Raw genomic sequence first — 21,474 nt, 5'->3', positions numbered from 1 at the left:
GATGCAAGGTTAGCCTAACAGCGGATTGGTCATAAGTTTTTATATTAGATAAATTGACATAATCTTTTTCAGAGTCTATCTCCAGTATCAGTTTCCCGTTTCTGGAGAAAGAGATTTTGGAGCGTGGTGCGTAGCTTTTTACAAATTTGCATACTTTGAAAGGACTGAAGTCAGTAAATTTTTTATCTTCTTCTTCGAAACTCAATTCAACATACTTTCTGGTCCATGGTGATACATTCTGGTTCCTGGTGCCAATGCCGTTGTCAGGAGGTTTTAGTTTGATTGATTCAGCCATTCTTAGCCGAAATGATGTCGTAGATATTGGGTGTGAAACGTTAAAGGCGCTCGTTAATCTTCGGGTACCTTCGGTCCGAGAGAACCCGAACTCTTCCGGTTACGCACGAAACTCCGAGCACATGGTCACCTTTTAACTTACGGTAATTTCCCGTAGTCAACGTCAAGACACAAAAATTTTCACTATATCTCTTCCTAGGAACTACCAGAAATGATACACCACAAGGATTCTATAAATAATCACTTTAAGCCTGATGATATCAACGCAAACGAGAACTAGCCTATAACGCGTCCGAGTTCCCTGTGTAGCACGTGGTCATCCGTCAACTCACTATATTCTCTCGTATTCTTCGTCAAAACACAAATGTTTTACTATAATTCATCTTAGGATCTTTTGGATCTGACACACAACAGAGATTTATCACAGATTTAAACAGATTTAAATGATTTATCTTTGACAGTCAACGGTATAACAAACAAAATTTTAGGTTTATTTTTATTGTTGTTTCTAAAATAGTGAAGATGTCATCTAGTGTAGATATTCTTTGAAGGATAGAAAAAAGAAAAATAAACAAAAATGTGAAGGTGGTTAGACTCCCCGTCTGACCTTAGATACTCTACCCGCAAGAGCGGGAAAAACAGAGGAAATATACTAACCCATAAACCCAATGTGTGTGTCGAGTGTGCAATTTGTGGTCTAGTCAGCACTACTTCAAGTCGCCAGCCATTTATTTGTATTGTCATCATGAAACTTGAAATGAATCTTTTATTTTTGTAATAAGTAATTCGCAAAACTTCGATCGTTCGCTATTGTTTATTGGCAATTCCCAAAAAAATACCGTTTTGACTTCTCGACAGGGACCCTCAAAACAAAAATTCAATTTCAATTTTTTGGACGCCTATACCACTATAGGATTTCACGATACTGCATAATATTTGTTAGTTTTCTCATTATTTGACTGTAGATGGATTTTTGAAATTAGTGGAATCCATTGAATCCGTAATGATTCATGGCGTTTTTCACTATTCTATTTCAACATTTTGGTTTCAGTATTTCAAAATAAATACAGGCTGTTATGGTGTAAGGCAGAAATACCTTTGTCTTTTAATGGTGAGGACGACTTAAAATAGTTTCAATGCAGTATGATATTACAACATTAGTTAGGAAGGTAAAATAAAGAAAATAAAAAAAATCAGAATTTTGTTATCCTTTTTATTCATATACATTTTTTTTCTTAAAAAAAAACAAACTACCTTTAATCCATAAACCTGTATCTTGATATCACGAGGAAACAATTTCGATTTTCATCTTTAGTTAAGTATCGTTCATAATGAGCCAAAAATTAAATTTTCTTTTAAGTGTAATTCATGTTCCTTACCTTAACTTTATTTAGTTCCACCCAAACCTGTTCTTCTATTACTTTTGGCCAATCCTTTTTGGGTGCGAGTTACCTTACTTCTTATTTTTATTTAGGCAAATATTTAATATGATTAAGACATATTTGATAATCTTTTCACAGCATTATTAACGAATAGTTCAACTGAATATTTTGTAGCTGTCGGTGAAAGGGTGTTTTTGTAAAAGTGGATTAAAATTTGGCCGTTTGTGTAAATTTTACGGTGTTTCTTTTCTCTATATTTTCTAAAGAGAAGAGTGGAGATTAAGCGATAGTATTGAGCAGGGCCCACCTGTAGATAATCCACCTGAAATGGTCATCACTAATGTCCTTACCTTAATCTCCAAACAGGATCTCTACGCCACTCAGCATGTTATTGAGTTAGCAGTTCTCAAAGTGAACCGAGTGCCGGGTCCCTTTTATTGCCGGGATGCGGGGATCCCTCCCTAACTTCCCCTAAACTCCTATCTCATTAACTCTCATTCGGATTTATAGCATTAGCACAAATTAGGTGATTACTACTTCCCTTTACTCCGTCGGGTTCAAGACTTTGATTCCACTGTGGAACAGAAATTTCACAAGTCGTGGTTCGTAACGGAAACAGCATTAATATATCAAGATAGATATTAAGAAATTATAGCTATACTTTAAATTTTTGTAAAATTTCATAATGTTTCAAAAATCCGTTATTTGATTTATATACAAGACATTTTAAATTTATTTAGTTTAGTTATTTGTTGGTCTTACAAGGAGGGGGTTATCTTATATTATGTCTTATGGGGATTATCTTACACGGTTATCTTATGGCCCACGATTCTCCACCTGTATGCCAAACTTGCGGAACAGGACTTACTGTGCACTTATCATTAACACATTTTGACTGAATGCTGAGCATATAACTCCCTCAAATCTTTATACAATATACCAGCGGATTTCCATTCCATCTTGCATGATAGCAAACAAACCGCGGATAAACTTTTTGAGTTTCTCCATCATTCCAAGCTCTACCATAACATTTAATCAAATTTTACCTCTCGTTGCAATAGTTCACACTTTCGATAGTTCAATATTTTAATCGTTTTACAATTCAGTATAATAGTAGCCATGAATCCGGGCCCTTACCCCCGTTCAGTCAAAGGTACAGCCTAAAAGTCCTAAATTTCAAGTCAATCCTATTACGGAAATTAAGGCAATAATGACTCATACGTGGTTGGTGCCTTAAAATAATTAAATAAGAAACAAAAAGGAGGGGGCTATGCACACGGGATCACCGATTTCAATAAAACTTTTCTTGTTGATATTAGATTGAAAAATACTCGTATTAAACACATCTCTGAGGGTTGTTGCCTATGCTTCATAGGAGCGGAGATATAAAATATTTTACATATTGTTAGACATTTTTATGCCATCATATACCGCATTTTCTTTGTATGTATTTACTATTTATTATATACCGAACAATTTTTTTTTTGTGTATATAAGAACAAAAGATTATCGATTGTATTAAATGAGTTAAATTGTGTAAAAAATTTCAAAAATCAAAAGTTGGTTCCGGCCAAATCTACCAAAAATAATTTTGAATGTAAGTTGTATTCAAGTTAACTATTGATTAAATAAATAAAATTTTATTCATTTTAGTCTCATAACATTTCATTCCTTTAAAAGCCCGAAGTTTCGGCCAATTTGACCATCCCATACATCCTCAAGGACAATCTTAATGCAATTTTCGAACCAAACATTTAATAAACTACTTCATGCAGACTGTTCTACTAAAAACTTTTTCAAAATATTTCATGAAATCATTTGGTATACAACTTGACTATCTTCTTAAAGTAAGAAAAATTACTGGATATAGTTTCCAATTATAAAAGTCCAGTTAGTCAATAGATTAGTGTTTTTATGACATATAATCTCTTTGTATAAGGTCGCTGTCTGCTGTTCCAAAACCCATATATAAGAATATTATATCAAAATAAAATCTAAATATTTTTTGTGCTGCAGGGAATTTTCGCCCAAGGGGACTTAGCTCCCCGTTGGATTTGTACCGACTAAAACCATCCCATTCTAAGCTTCTTACAGTTCCCCCAACAAAACAATTTAGGTTTAAGTACGCCTTTCTTTATGTAGACACGTTTCTAGAGAGGGTTTTGTAATATACATGTTGTATCCTTTACCTTGAGTATGATATAACATACTTCACAAAGAATGTAGTAAACATGAAATAAATATTCATTTCTATGTTTATCTACACTATTTTATATCAACTTTATAATTACTTATATTATTCGTACAAAAACTCTCAAATAAGAAACATGTCTATCCATCTTCTGAATACGAGTTTTTCTTTAAATACTATAAACTTTTCTAGAGGTTACGACGTATCACAACAATATTCTAGAAATTGGCCTTTATTTTATACGTATCATTAATTCTTAGAGTAATTTACCTTGTATATTTAAATACTATAAATAACATTCTGAAATACGTCATTCATTTCATACTTTTCTTATTTTTTCGGAGCAATCTCGTTCAACAAGTGCCGTTTTCCTGAGAAACTTTATAGAAAGAATTTATTTACTGAAAGACCGCCTGATTTCGTTCCAGCTGGCTGATGGGTTTTTTTCTTTTCGATTTAGGTCTTAGATTTTCAATTTATTCTTACTTTGGACAGTGCTATATTTACAAAAATGAATATAAAAACTTCCAATTCTTCTATGACATAATTTTTCAGTAAATGAAAATACTTCTTTTAATTAGTATCATTAAAAAGAGATCTACTTTTTTTTATTTTATTGTTTGAATAACAGTTACTTTAATAGCTTTTCAAGAATAAAATTGTGAAAGATCTTGGAATTACGCAATGGATTGTCGCCTGCATTATAGGAATGAGTTATTAATACAGACTTATTCCGTTGTTTAGTAACCATAGAGGTTAGTAATATTATTATTAACCTGTAACAAATCACATTTCTCTGTAGTGTCTACGGGTAATTTACCACTTACCCAGTTTCGTTTCAAAAGGCTGGACTTTTTCCTCCAAGAACATCTGATTATAAAGTTGTTATTCCTCCCCTCTTATGGGATTTCACTATTAGTACAGAGCCAGGAAGAAAAAAAGGCAGTTATTTGACCCCAATTTTTGATTACTTTAATGTAAACTATGTATAATTAATAGTCAAAATTGATGAGTCTGCCAAGTATAGGTAGATGGAATAAAAAATGGCGGCTGTTTCAAAACCTTAAAAAAACATTAATTTTTCATTCGGAGCTCTAGATCTTAAAAACTACCAACAACACTAGAAAATCTAAGAGAACATTATTTTAGGAAGAGCAAATTTGCTGAAATATTAGCCCTAAAAGAGCTATTTACGTCCAATATTTCTCGATATATAGCTTTTTAAAAAGCAAAATTTCTTAAAAACCTTCTGAAAGATTAGTAGTTAGCTAATTTATTTTGAGAAATTTATATCTCAGAGCTATGAGACGTACAGATATCAATTAGCACTCAAATTAAAGCTAGTTTAATGGACTATAAATAAGTTTATGACCTTTACCTTCATAGGAATAGTAGTTTTCATGATTTTTGTTAAAATAAATTGATTTATAGTTGTTCGGACAAATTTTCATTTGCCAAATTTATATTCATATGTGAATATCATAAAACCATTGGACGTACAGATGTCTGCCAGCACTCAAATTAAAGCTAGTTAAATTTACTACAAAATAGTTAATTATGTTTATCTTTGTAGGAGTAGTAGTTTTTATAGTATATGACAAAATAAACTCACAAAATGTTTATTTAAAGATGTTCGTATAAAACGTTGATTTTTTTAAAAAATATATCTCTAGATTCATAAGACGTTCATATGTCTACCAACACTCAAAATAAAGGAAATTTAAGTTACTATAAAGTAGTTTATGACACTTATCTTCGTAGGTGCAGTAGTTTTTATGATATTCACATATGAATATAAATTTGGCAAATGAAAATTTGTCCGAACAACTATAAATCAATTTATTTTAGCAAGTTTTATGTAAACTAGTACTCTTACGAAAATAAGCATCATAAAATCCTTTATAGCTCATTAAACTTGCTTTAGTGCTAATAGACATGTATATGTCAAATGGTTTTTGAGATATAGATTTTTCAAAATAAATTCGCTAACTACTGATCTTGTTGTACACCCCATACAATATTTTTATGAAATGTTGCTTTTTAAAAAGCTATATCTCTGAAACCATTTAACGTAAATAACTCTATTAGGGCTCATATTTTAGCAAATTTGCTCTTTGCTTTAAATGACGTTCTCTTGCTTTGTCCCTACTTTTTTAGATATACAGCTCCGAATGAAAAATTAGTTTTTTTTATCGCTTTTAGCCGTCATTTTTTATTCCCCCTACCTATACTTGGCAGACTCATGAATTTTTACTAGTAATTATACATATTTTTCATTAAAGTAATCAAAAATTGGGGTGAGATAACTGCCTTTTTTCTTCTCTTGGGCTCTTCTACTATATGTGTCGTATTGCTTGCAATTATGTTCTTTACTTTATTGTTATATGCCCTTATTCTCTTATTACACCTCTGTAACGCGTACAACAATATAACTGGTTCGACTCCAAGATCTTAAAACTGACTGTGTAGAAATGCCTTGACAAAATCCGGGATATAAGTTGTTGTCTTTATTCAAGATATTACAGGTTGTAATTTACTTTTCCATCCCGTTTCGAATGTAGTTCGTCCAATGATGTGAGTACTGCCACTAAATGGAAGTCTTAGTATATGTTATTGAAAGTCAATATTTTAACCTCTAAATCCTTTATTTGATAAAGTTTTGATTTAAAAACTAAATATTTATTCCAGTGTCAAATTAATTAAGCCATGAGTGAATAAATGGTTTTACCATATAAACTTAGCTTTTTTTGAAACAAGAATAATATATCAGATTTTAAGTGAAACCTGCGTCTCCATTGGTACTAAAACATCTGAAATTTCGTTGCTGGAATAATAAATTGATTTTCAGTCTATTTTTAAGTAATTATTAAATATGATAAAATCACATTTAATTCGAAACCAAAAGCTCTCTGTGCGACCATTTTTTCAAATATTGATATTTTTTTCCAAAAATTCAAAAATATTTCGTAATTATCTGATATAGACTGAAATAAATTTATTTTTTCTGTTTGACTGTAGTACAATAATTAACACAATAAGAGACAACTACGACAATTATATTTTTAGGGAAAACATTCAATGCTTGAGCTATCTTGCTAAGTAACGGTTGCAGAAAACTCATTTTGGTTTTAAAGTGTGGTAAATGATTGACATTAAAAAAAAAAAAAGAATTTCAAGGTGCATTTTTAATTTATTTGAAAACAATTTTTTAAAAAGTGCTCTAATTTTGCTAAAATCGGTATTATCGTTAAGTTTTTACAAAAATAAAAGTTTTAAAGAATAATTGAAGGTTTTCTTCTTATTTGATACATGGAATTAAAATTTAATTATTTAAATACTTTTATTTATTGATAGATATTACAACCTTCAACACAGGTCTGGGCAATAGGTAATAGTGATGAATGATCACATTCATGCTAAAATAAAATAAAATAAGAATAAAAATAAATAAATGAATGAAAAAAAAAATCACTCTTAAAATATATACAAACAGAAGGATAAACAAAATGAACATAATCAAACTATGTGTATAACATAATAAAAATAACATAATTAAAAGTTCATTATCAGAAACACAAAAAAAAACATACCAAATTATTTTTTGAACTGTGTTAGTAGATATTTTCTACTCACTCCGGATTTTTGGTTTTATTAGAATGTGTATATTTTTCCACTATTTGAATAATTATTGCTTGATTAATTGACCTTTGAACTTTTAATAATTATTTGTATGATAAATTAATTTTATTTTCAAAGGATTTGTTTATCATCATCTTTTGTATTTCTAAATCAGTGTCACAATAGATATGTACTGACTGTTGATTTTGAATTCCTCAGAAGGTTCAGGTAATTCCTAATTTCCCTAGAACCTGACGAGCGTTAAAATGGAACTGAGATTAATTAATTCATCAAGATAATCTGCAATGGAGCTAGTGGCTAGATAGGGAAGGACCCGTGCTGTTGGCATTATCTTCGCTCGCAGCTTGCCCTTTGCTTATCTTTAGGACAATTCGGCGGTACGGGACCAGCAGCTCTTAGGAGATAGTAAATGCCTCCTCAGTTATGTATTGCACAAGTTGGTGCTCTAATCACTTCCTATAAATCTAAAGCAACGATCATTTGACAATGAATAATTATCATCATTTGAGCACTCATGAACGTACCAAAATTTCAATGTCTTCAGTAATATTTCTAAAGAGCTGAAGAAAAAAAAAATCTGTTAATAAATACACTAAGGTCATTAATCCACTAAAATGACAGCCCTTGTCCACCTAAACGATAAAATCATAGGTTAAACTTATGAACATGGCACAACCACAAGGATGTCTATGAAGTTCCCAATTCGTCCAAAAACAGGTCTTCTGATGACACTTTATCCAAAGATTATTCGAAGTATGGTAAACTTATGAATTATGGCCGTCCGTAGCTCAGACGGTAAGGCCTAGGTCTATTGTTCTGAGATCGGCGGGCGGCGCTGGTGGGAATCTGGCCTGGGGGCTTTGACGTTTTTCATTAAGTGGCGGTCCCACAAAATGAAGAACTTGACACCCCACAATGGTTAGAATAGGTTGGTCACCTGTCAGGTACGTCACCTTCGCAGTAGATTGCATTTAAAAAAAAAAACTTATGAATTATGAACAATTTTCAACTATTACTATTATAAACAATATTGTTATTCCCATGATACCGTAAATAGGCTATCCCCCCGGAAGATAGCCTCTTTTTTTAATATCCACCTATAAACTAATCATCGGCCTTAAACTGTAATTCCACAGAGAACTGTCACGTGTCAAATGGTTTTATATGTATCATATTTATGGACTAATTCCCATGGAGGGAGAGGAATACCTCACCCTATCTCATAATAACATTTGTCATTAGGTACAATTCCCTCCCTTTTCCCTTCCCCCTACTTTTCACCGTGGTTATTCACCAATCCATCCTCTCCATGAATATTTCTAAATTTAATTGGGTATTTTTCATCCTCTTACAGATCAATCGTAGTCATCATCTCCCTACTCTGTCGTTCTCTTATATTACGTTCAGTTATATGTTCCTTATTATCAGTAATAAGCAATCTGTAACAACTAGACATTAAGTAACTTAGTGCTAAGTTATTGATTTCTAGTTTATAAAAAGTATATTTCAATGTTCATATAGCATTTACTTTTTTACCAAAAGTAAATCTCAAAGTCTTCACTGTTGTTAAATACGTCAAATCGCATGTGTCCCCAAGACCTACAACTCTACAACCTACAACCTACAACCTCTTTCTCCAGTACTCTCTTGTACGTATTAGTAAAGAATTATGTCTACTTTTGGAACGGCTGTAAAGTCTGGGGAGTGGCATCCTTCACGAAAAGGAAAAAACTACAATCTTTTCAAAATAAAGTCCTAAGAATCGCAATTAATGCTCCTTGGTTCATAAGAAATAGCCAATTGCATCGCGAATTACATATGGAGTCAATAGAGGACTATATCAAAAAACGGTTCATGAAGCTCCACTCCCAGTTGCCGACAGTCAAAGGAGCAGTGACCTCAACCTGGGAAACCCAACCTCAACCCGAAGGCTGAAGCCCAGACTGCTGCAGGACGTTCTTTTATAAATTTTTAATAAATATAAAATTAATTCATTGTCACACTACCTCTATTTACTCATTATTATTATTTTTTCTCTCTTCCCTTTTTCAAATTAACTTGTTTCTTTTTACTATTAGAAGGCAATTGTTTGTTTTATTTAAGTGTACCAATATCATTATTTTTTGTTATTAATTTTACTTTCCTCTTTTATTAAGAAGCATTATTCTTATGTATTTATTTTATTATTATAATTTTTCTTTTAATAAGAACATTTTATATAGTTAGGGAGTCATTTGTATGACTATACCCCCTCATAATCAACTGTTAAAAAATATATATAATATAAGTTTTATCAACCATGTAAGGCCCACCAGGGCCCTGTTTCATAATAAAGTACAGACTAATACTATTAGTCTTGTAGATTTATCTTAATTCAATTACACAGAGTTGTACAATAGTAACTCGTACTTTAGTATTTTTAATTTCTGTAATATCACTTATAGTCATCCCTATCATGAAAAAATAAGTATTAGAATTATTACCAGACTAGTTTCTACACTTGTACTATTAGCTTTCATTATGAAACAGAGCCCAGGCCGATCTGGTATAAAATTAAAAAAATTACTTTTGCATGTAACATTTTTTTTACTATTACTTGAAGTAATTCTATTTTCGGGTACAATCACAATAATGTTTATAAAGTTCCCAGTTCGTCTAGAAACAGGTCGTCTGATGCTGATGACACCTTATCCAAAAATTATTTCGAACCGCTATCTGTTCTGAGGAGTTATGTTTTTGGCATAGATTTCAAGATAGTTTGGATCAATAAGCCATTTACATTAGAATAATGAGAAACACCCCACAAGGATATAATATTTCTAAAACTTAAAAAAAAAACAGACATTTGGATTACTGATGAATTATTTCTATTTACTTTTTGATGTACCAACGTAGAATTCTGATGATTTTTCTGTTTCTAATCCCAAAATAAAAATAAAAAATTCTGAATTTTTTTTTAAAGTTATATTTATATAAAAATCGTTATTTAATATTAAAATTTTTGTGTACCTACAAAACATTGTGTTTTAAATTAACTACATGTCAATATTAATTGGTAAAGAAGAAATCGAATAAATTAGCATGCGGGTGATATCTCTGCACATTTTATAATTCATATTTTATAATACAGTTCCTGAACATTTTATAATTTTCCTCTATTATTAAACATGAACGAGATCTGGACGAAGAGAAATCTAAAAACATGGTGAATGGTAATGTCAAATTCCAAGGATCATCCTAGAGTTACCTGCTACTTGGGTACTGGATTCAATAAAATAGGCATTTTGTTTTAAACGATTCTAGGATCCTAAATGTCCTAAAATGTAACCTAAAATTTTAAGAGGGATTGTTTACTTTTTTTTTTTTTTTGAAGAATTACAAAGATTGGTTATTGAATATAATAAACCAAGACAATAGTTATCTCATTATTAAACATTTATTTATTCTTGCTTAAATAAACGCTTGTTCAAGAATTTTCAATTTCTAAGACGTACTGCTTCAAAAAATATTTAGTTGAGAGATTTCAACAAAATATTAAGGTTGTTTTTAACCTTGAACTCTAATTTCCAATGGCTTCCTGCTACTTCTTCTTTTAAGCCCACTCCTTTCGCAAGATATTTCTCTTCATATTCTTCTCATTTTCATAAACCCATGACTTTATTATATACCTTGTCTTCATCTTCCTCATTTTTTTTTCTTTCCTTGTACTATATTTAACCAGCTTAGCATTCTGCTCAAGGGAGTTTTTTTTTTTACTTCAACTTCCATTTAGCATTTATTTCAGTTTTCCTTCTTGCCCTCAGTAATTCAATTAAGCGGTCCTGAGTTTTTTCATAAAATATCTAAAATAATTTTCTTTATAATAAGGTTTACACAATGGTTTATTATAATCAATACTTGTCATTTAAATATATTTTATAAAGTTTGTGAACTGATATTTTCATTTCTATTTTTTTTTTCATCTCCCATTGGATCAATTTCTATGACCATAATTAAAAAATATAAATATTAACATGTACAAAACTAATCAATGATAATTATTAGATGGTTTACAGAAATTTTGCAACTCACATAGAATCAAAGTGAAAAGTACATATTTATTTATAAACACATGTTGACAGGTCCTGTAACAAAGGGTTGCGAGCAAGCTTTGTGGGTCGGCAGGAGTGGTCATGACTGCAGAGTTTGGCAACAAAAGGCAATTCGAAACAAATAACCATCCTAACCCCGTTGGATAAATATCTCCTCTCTAAAAGCTAACTATAGTAAAATATCATTATTGATGAAAATCATACAACATGGAATTAACTTGAAACTCTATCACGATAAAAAATATAGAAAAAAAAATTTTTTTAATAGTTCCAACGTTTTTTTGAAGTATTATCAAAACATTTTTAAAATGTCTTTAACATGAAAATGGTGGCTCGTGGTTTTATTATTACATCGCTTCTTATAAGATCATAGAAATTTGAAATTTTTTATTCACTTTTTGAAAGAAATAATCAAATCATTTGGATCAAAAGATGCTACCTTAAAGAAAAGTCATTACCCACATTCATGTATATTAATAGTACAGTAAAAAAAAAAATTAGTTAGAAACTTCGCATGGCGATACCACTCTTTTTTGTCACGACGTTAAAACCCCTAATTCAGGAATTTTTAATAATGTATTAATTTTTGCAAAATTATAATTTTAAAAAAAATGTTGGTAATATATATTAAATAGTACAACTTTTACTTAGTACCCAACTTTCAGATGGAATTAATCCTAACTTAATTCAAAATTACAATATCTTTATCATTAGCAATAATTTAAAAAAATAAATAAAAGGCTACGGAAATTTAATAGAAACTCCTATCCGTGAGGTGGATTGTACAAGGTACCACAATACAAGGTGGATTGTAAGAAACCTTGTCAGTAAATAACAATCCAGCAAAATCTTCATAAATAAGGGTGGATGACTAGTGTTTGCTGAAGTAGTTCTAAATTTTTGATATGCTGTGTACGATAGATGGCTTACGATAAATTTTGAAATTTATTTACACTTTAATAGAAACCTTGACAGTGCAATTTATTTTTTCTATATTCTTCTTTTAAATTCCACTGACTGTATCTTCACCCCATCTAAGAAAATATTTGAGAAGCTTTGGCGAGGGAGTGGTAGACTCCCAGAGGAAATATAAGGAAAGGGGGAGGAAGGCATGATTGAAGACACATTCATTTCCATTTGTTTCTAAAAATAAAATTGTGATACATTTCTTTCACCCCACAAGCACACGTGCTGTCCTACTATTTACTCCTTTCCTTTAGCACTAATATTTGAATGTTTATATATTTATTATATTCTAGACAATAATGAACAATATTTAAAGATCAAAGTTCAAACCAACTTGAAACTGCTTCAATTGTTTATTCATCATTAGCACAATTATATAGTCACTACTTTAAACAAGTGAAAGAACTATCTTGCCCAAATTGACTAGGGTCAGACGTATCAGGGTACCCTAAAAGTATATAGCTCTTACCTCTTAATATCATTAATTTGTACTCAATGAGCAGAATGATTTGGTAGAGTTAACTCTATACCAGCGCCAGATAAAAGGGCAGAGGTGGAAAAATGAAGCAATTTGTAACCAATTCAAGAAATAAAATGAAGTAGTATGTAAACACACATCAAGAATTCTACAGCGTGAACCAATCAGCAATAATATTGATTAAATAATTCAATATTATTCATATCAATGGAAAATTAATTACAATTTCATTACTTTTTGTATTCAGTTTAATTTTTATTTTGTGCATTTCGCTTTATTGTTATGCTAAATATCTGTAGAAAGTATAATTTAAAGCTAATTTTGTTTATTTATTCAATCATTTAAATCAATTCCAACACAGTCCACTCATTTTGTTTTCTGTTTTTTTCACGAACCGGCCTGTAAGGACAATGCGAATATCATTTTCGATTTATATCCGTTCCTCCCGCTCTTCCTCAGTCCATTTTTCCCCTGGTATCTCCTTCTTAGCCACAAGAACCCAGACCTTATTTAGTTTACTCCCAAAATGCATCCTACCCAAACAGTCTTCATCCATTATTTTTAGTCTATCCAGTTCCTCTTAAACTTGTTTTACACATCCTCCTATACTAGATTAATTATTTTTTATATATGATTGTTCGAAAGTGGTTTAGTTTATTATCAATTTACACAATTTTGATCCTTTTTTTCTCTCAACTTTTATTCTTTAAAATTCTCCAACGTTTCAGCCCTCAGGCCATTCTCAAGGGTACAACCTACTAAACGTTTTTTGTTTTTATAACAATTTCATTATTTCACTTAACTACACACTGATTTCTTTGACCATACTTTCAATATTGATGTCATTGTTTTTTTAAAATCTCAAAAAGTTTTTTGAATCAAGGATATAAATTATTTTTTAAAAAGTTATATAAGTAATCTATTTAAAAACAAAATTTTATGAAGTTATTATGATATTATTTTAATGATATAACAAGGGCATTTTTTGCAGGTTTTAAAAAAACAATTTTTGTCTGCATTTTTTGAGGTTTTAAAAAAACAATGACATCAATATTGAAGGTATGGCCAAAGAAATCAGTGTGTAGTTAAGGGAAATAATGTAATTGTTTTAAAAACAAAAAAACTTTTTGTAGGTTGTATCCTTGAGAATGGCCTGAGGGCCGAAACGTTAGAGAATTAAAAAAAATAAAAGTTGAGAGAAAAAAGGATCAAAATTGTGTAAATTGACAAAAATTCCTCCTATACTTTTACAGCTGAAGACTTTGTTGAAAATTATCCTATTTAATCTCTCATTTTTCGTTGTGACCATGTGCCCGTAAAATCGCAGTCTCCTTGTCCTGATTACGGTTTCCAGGTCTTCCAAGTTCCTTTATATTTCCTTATTGTATTTTCTCCTATACCCCTCGTGTGTTATTTTGGGTCCGTGAATGCTCCTCAGAATTTTCCCCTCGATCTTCAGAACCCTCTCCAGGCTCTGAAGGCTGACCGTTTCCATACCATACAGTATCACTGGCCTTACTACTGTACTGTAGTGTTTTATTTTTGCAATGGAAGACAAATTTTTTTTATTGTCCACTCATTTATTATAAATACAGCCTGTCCTGGGACACTTCTTCGATCAATGAATAAGATTTAGCTCTCACGGAATTTACCGTCATCATCAAACAAACACAATGTTAGCATCTAGTACTGGTAAAGATGAGAGAAACGAGATCAGCAGATTGGTCTAATTGCTTTTTGCAGATAGGGTAGTCATTTTTGCAACCCTCAACAGTTACCAAGAGGTAACAATCAAATCCAAACTATTCCAAATTGGGTTGATATTCGTCCAAACATGCTCTTCTATCATTTCCTCCTTATAAATAGTACATAATACATAAATGGTATGATGAAAATTATTCCCATCGTCATTTCGAGTGTTCTCAGTCTGGTTTTAACTTATAATTGACCTTTATATATGTTATTATATTTTTATTATTATTTTTTGTTCCAGACTTCACTTGACGAGGCTACTGACTCTTGGGGAATCAAGGTTGAGAGAGTTGAGATGTAAGTAGATACTTTGATCCAAGTTAACGTTAAAGTTTCATAAAAGCTATAGAGTATTGTAAGTATTGTTTGATATATCCGGATACCATAAACTAAGCCTTAATTTTAGTGTTTGAGAACTGTGGTGTTGTGAAGATTATCGCAAATGACCTGAACTTTGTAAAACTTATCGTGGATCTGATCATCCACTTAACCTGGCATAAAGTTTTCAAACTTTTTATCACCTTAGTTACAAACTTCAAAGTTTGCCAAGTAAACGAGAAAATAAAATTGACAGCACGTGTGTGCTGGTTTTTTGTTAGTAATATATATAATTAATCAATAGGTGAGAAGAGATAGCATGTTGTATTGTAGTTTTTCTCCTAAAAAAAGTAATATATGTATATATAAAAGAAATAAACACCTTTATTATAGCTGTTCTTTTATATTAATTGAGGTTGAAATCTATTTACAATATCACCTATCGATTAAGGGGGAATCAGAGAATCATTTAATTTTTTAAAAAGACCGAAATCTAAATAAATATAAAACAATTCATTGACGTGTAATTATTTTTTTTAACTAAATAAATTCATCCTTTTCAACTAAGATATATGTATTTTTATGCCAAAATTTCTCACTACTAAGTTTCGTGTTCTATGCCTATTTTCAGGTTGTTACAATGAAATGAAATAAACCTTTATAATTCTGTTATATAGTTCCTTTAGACTAAATTTTGGATACATTTTATGTAAACCTGTGAAGTAGAGCCATTATTCAACATAATCTTAACACAAATAATAATTTTAATATATTTTAAATGCTAATAATACTGCAATAAAGTATTTACCCTTAATTGGGGAATCATATGGCGGTCGAGCGTGTTTTGAACAAATCAAATCCTTGCACAACCGTTGTGCAAATATTAAGCTCCTACTTCTTGATATCAGCCAATCAATGCCCTTGGATTAATGGTGTCTAATATATATATATACATATATATTGTTTGCGTTTAGCGAACACAAGAAACCAAACGCGCACTCTCCGTCAGGTTACCAGGAATGTACCTCTCAATAATCATAATTATTCTGAATATGCGTACGCAAACTGAATGAAATGCTTAATACCACCCTTAAAATTCAAAATTAAGACAGTCATTTGTTGTTCCGTTTAAAGGGAGGGTTTGAAATTAACTATAATCATATGGCTAATTAGTAATGCTCTGCCCCATGTGGGCTCACACTCGCTAGCGAGCTATAGCCAGAGGCACTCTTTCTTCCTTCACTTCTATTCTGTAAAGAAAACCATGAGTGAGTAAAGACACTTTTGAAGAGCCCTCCGGTAGCCAAAAAGAGGGTAGATAGAGGGATATGGAGGACAAGAAAAAAGAAGTATGAGAGCATGAGTAAGTTAATTTCCTTCAATATCTGATTCGCACCATCGCCGTCCATCAACTTCATCAATCTGCAGTTTTCATTGCCCTCCAATCAAAATTCACTAACTTCAACAATAAATGTTCTGTTTCGGTCACCTTTCATGCCCTGTAGTTATAATAGATTTAGTATTTAAGATTAACATTCTCTCTTGGTCAACCAACTTCTAGATTCTAAATAAATTCTCTTTCCGTTATTTTTATCGTAACTAATTTCAATACAGTCCACTAACAATATCCAACCAGCCAATCAAAAGTGAAGTAACGCCTTGACTTACGTTGAAGGCGCATTTAATACATTTGTATTAAATTATTATAACAGTTAACAGTTAATTCAGAATAAATAATTGTCGATATGGACAGTCCTTGTTATTTGACAGAGAATGTACTTTTTTTTACCAAAGAAGAATTGGCGTATTTTAAATTATAAACAATTATTAAAAGGATGACTTAATGGTCAAACATAAAATTCTACTAAACATGAGATCATTAAACTAAAATATAATATACAATATATTTAAAATAATATAATGAATTGCATTACTAATAAATATTAGTGAACATTAGATATACCTTTATAGAGATTTTTCCACGTCTATATTAAACAAATTTTTCAAAACTGATGGAATTTAAGAAAATATATATATTTTTTTTTAAATTGACAATTATGGGGTACTTACACTTTTCTTACGGACAAATCAATGTTATAGACGTATGGACTGTACTTAGTAATAAAGAATGAAAATCTGTATAATCTATTCTCACAAAAAAATAAAAGGTCACCTTATTTCATAGCGATCGAAGTTTTGTTATTTGTTTCGTCACGCTTCGTAGCTTAGCATTACTTATAGCAGTATAAATATTGATAATCTTAAACTTTTTTATCGTAAGCACGGACAGTCCAATCAAAGATTTTTTACGAAATAAATTTCTAAAGTATTATACTTATTTTAAATTGAATTAAAAAATTATGCTCAAGATTGTAATAACTTCCACAATATTTCATTATAATTGTACAGTTCAGAGATTTAATCTTAAGTTACCAGACTATTATTTATTTATTAAGATCCAGAATAAAAGAAATGCGAGTGTATATCACTTACGAATATTTTTTTGGTTACAGAAAGGACGTGAGGCTACCAGTACAATTGCAGAGAGCGATGGCCGCGGAAGCTGAAGCAGCCAGAGAGGCGAGGGCCAAGGTAAGGAATTAAACAAGAGAACGCCCATAAGATATTTACAGAACACACCCTCTTCAAGGGATCGTCATCTCGAATATTCAGGCCATTCTGATGGATCGCTGAATGTTTCATGTTCTGATTATCCTTCCATTTGTGTGATTTTCATTCCAGACAACATAGAACCTGCCACTTAGAATGGATATTGATCGTTGAAATATAATATAAATAATGAGGAACGCATAATTTTTAAGTCCGAAAACTTTCAAGTAGTTAGTTTTATAATATGAGCACATGAAGTAATAAAAAACAAATTAACTAAATTTTAATTTTTTAAACGTTTGTACGGTTTCAAAAACATTGTAAAATAATTTAAAATCAATATGGCATCTATTGAATTAGTTAAAGTGATCAAAATGATCATCTATTATCATACATGATCAAAACTAATGAGTTTACAAAGTGATTATCTACCTTCGTTAGCTCATCAAAGATATTCTTCTCGGAAAGATGTGTAACATAGTAATATCAATTGGCTGTAGAATAATTTACTAAGCATACAGATGAAAAGGATAGATAGAATAAATAACAGACACTGCAAACGTCACCGTGTAAAATTTATAATAGTTGCCGTCATTGAACATTAACTGTAGTAGCAGCACTGTCTCACAAGGTTTGAGGTGTTAATTGACAGTTCATGGTGCAGCAGTGATGCTATTAAGAGTTAAAGACCGGTGGAAACAGTTACAAATTACAGCCAAGGCAGCTAATGTCGCAGCAATTACCATTTCGTAAAGTATATGACAATTCCGTCATGACATATACTCTTGGCTGTCTATAATGAGCATAAGTTAACTTCTTGTTGTCAAAACTATACATTTAGAAAAAAAAATACAAATTTTTCTAATTTTCAACCGTTTCCTACTCATTTCCGAAATACGAAGAGGTTATCTACAGGTACCCAATCTATTTTAACCAAAGTAGGAGTGTCATATTTTCATTCCGTAGTGCCATCAACAAATAAAAGTCAACTCCCACTGGCTGGATAATTTCGTAATTATTTTTATGTTAATTTTTCTTTCTTGAAGAAAGTATCTTGCATCTCATACTTTATCAACTGATTCAAGATTCAATTCGCATTGAAGCGCTTTTGCTTCTGAATTAAAAAACCTATAATCCGTATTAATAATGGAAAATAACAAGGATCCTATTTTTTTTTACTGACCTCCTTTATTGAAAACATATAGATTACAACATTGATATATACATGTATATAAATATATATTCCTCTACCATATGGTTAATGGTTAAATTATAAGAGGTCGGGCTAGGTCCACTGAGGGTAGGGGGAACAATTTAAGGGTTACAATAAAAAAAAAAAATTTTGTAAAACTCTCCTAAATAAAATCTCTATCAGTTACATAACATTCATGAGAAGTGATGTTTGTGAGATTTTGGAGATTTTTTTAATAACAAATGCTTACTACTATTTATTAGATCAAAACGAACTATATTTTTAGAAAGTATCGGATATACCCAAATTTTTCTAGCACTTAAATACGAATTACCTATTTTTTAAGTAGATGTGACAACGCTAACATTCATGAGAATGAATAAAAATACTTACAATGATTTTTGGGTGAGCAACCTTCCATTCTGATATCGTTTGCCTGAATGGATAAAATGAGGAAGATGGTAAAAATAAGCAATGTGAGCTTGTTTATCGCCAATCTTATCCTTTTCTACCTCCAAGAGTTGTGCTTGAGCCGACTGTAGAAATCTTGAGAATACAGAAGTAAGGATGATGAGCATCGTATAAATTTTGTACTCTTTTTAAAACGAACAAATAAAGTCTAAATTTCCGTTTTCCATTAGCTTGTTTTTAGTACAAGTTAAATCTAGTTTAAAATAAAATTTATTTATGTTTTGTCTTAATTCTTGATTCTCATAACAAATTGGAAAGCAACAGTCAGTATCAACCTTATGCTCTGATATTGCGGTCTCTGGTTATTCAAGGGTATCTCTTTCCAACTCCTCTGGTCGAATTGTGTGGAATGCTGGTTGTAGCCCTATCTTATATCAGTAAGTATGTATATGGAATTTATCGTCACATAGTTCTGGTTCAGGAAAGACATTGCCCCGAGACCATTCATCACGGGAACATATTTAAGATTCATAGTTCAAGTGAATAAAATTTTTCATTTGAAAATTCATATTTTTAAGCAAGATTAGAAATATTAAATTAAATGGAAGGGGAAAAGTTAAAAATATGAAAAAAAAGATTAGTTGATGCAATACTGAATATTCACATATATAGCTGCTCGTATATTTCATAAACATTTGTGATGATTATTTGTATACTATATTTCGATTATTCATATTCCTACTTCTTTTTTAAATGACTATTTCATGTTGAACAAGAAAGAGATATATTTAAGAAGATTAAAGCATTTGAGCAACACCAAGGAAGGCAATTGAAATATCTGAGGCGTGTAAAATCAAATATCTTTCGAAAGCAGTGACTCATAAACAGGGAGACGAAAGCTCAACTGAACATAAGTCACATGAGCTCAAGAAGGGTGGAAATAATATGGTTTCCCTTCCTATAGACTGTTGTGAATTTATGTGGGCTCAGGTTCGTAGCTTTGTGGTGACTGTGGGACGATGTAAATTTCCTACTTGAATGCCTATTTTCTTCTATAAAGAAGGTATATATCATACGAGTATGTACCATATAGGTTTATCCTTCCATATTTATTGGTGATTTATAATGTTACTATAGTTGTTGTTTTATTTATTAAAAATTTAAATAATTACTTCTTTTGGTATTTTTATTACGTGTAACAGATTTTCTGGTTTAAATCTTATTCAAAAGACCATTCCTTTTTAAGAAAACCAAAACCATTTCCACGTTCTTGTGGTCATCATTCAGAGCATCCGATAAACTCTGTCGTACTCTCAATCTACTCAAGTTCGCGGAATAGAAATAACATTCCTCAAATATGTGACTGACCGTAAGTACACTGTTGCAGTATTGACATTTTGGCGGTGGCTGCTTATTGATCAGATATGTATGAGTTAAACTTGTATGACCTATTCTCAATCTGGGCCCTGTTTCATAATGAAAGCTAATAGTATTAGTAGCTAATTGTAGAAACTAGTGTGGTAATAATACTAATACTTATTTTTTTCATGATAGGGATGACTATTAATGATATTACAGGAACTTAAAAATGCTAAAGTACAAGTTACTATTGTACAAGTCTGTGTAATTGAATTAAGATAAATCGACAAGACTAATAGTATTAGTTTGTACTTTATTATGAAACAGGACCCTGGCAATAGCTACCTCCTCCCTGCGATTGGAATGGTTTGATGTGGTCCATGGTTTAATGGTTTTTTTAATACTTTTTAATTTGCTTTGCCGGCTTTCATTCCACATGGCTTGCCAACTAGATATTTTATTTTTCATCTGAAGTCTTATTTCTTGGGGTGTCAGTATGGCCGCGCCCTGACCTGGTAGCACTTGCTCTCTCTAAAGAGCATTGTGAATTTTGAATTTTTATGATTGCCGGATGTTTCGGGTAAATGGTCTTCATGGCTTTTAGCGAACTTTATTCGATAATAATAACTATGTTAGTATTCGTCACTGTCATAGAGAAGTGGAGTGCTAAGGCTATTGCATGTAATTTAGCTGTATATACACTGCATAATTTATGCAGTTTTATTTTATGGGTTGAGTTATTTGTGATGAAAGAGGATGCTGTAGATTCGTCAGATTTTGATCCATCAGTA

At 31.1% G+C, this 21,474-nt stretch overlaps 1 protein-coding gene across 1 annotated transcript in view; it reads left to right on the top strand.

Moving 5' to 3' along the window:
- The window catches only part of LOC106683074 (band 7 protein AGAP004871), a 207,038-nt gene that overhangs the window by 172,036 nt on the left and 13,528 nt on the right, over positions 1-21,474 (top strand). Inside the window, exons 6-7 of the mRNA XM_014424298.2 lie at positions 15,035-15,090; positions 17,625-17,703. Coding sequence (XP_014279784.1) covers positions 15,035-15,090; positions 17,625-17,703 — 135 coding nt within the window. The remainder of the gene's footprint in view (positions 1-15,034; positions 15,091-17,624; positions 17,704-21,474) is intronic.

This window comes from Halyomorpha halys, unplaced genomic scaffold (genome assembly GCF_000696795.3).
Source record: "Halyomorpha halys isolate HHAL.00 unplaced genomic scaffold, Hhal_1.1 Scaffold462.1, whole genome shotgun sequence".
NCBI lineage: Eukaryota > Metazoa > Arthropoda > Insecta > Hemiptera > Pentatomidae > Halyomorpha > Halyomorpha halys.
This window is presented reverse-complemented; position numbering and strand designations above follow the sequence as displayed.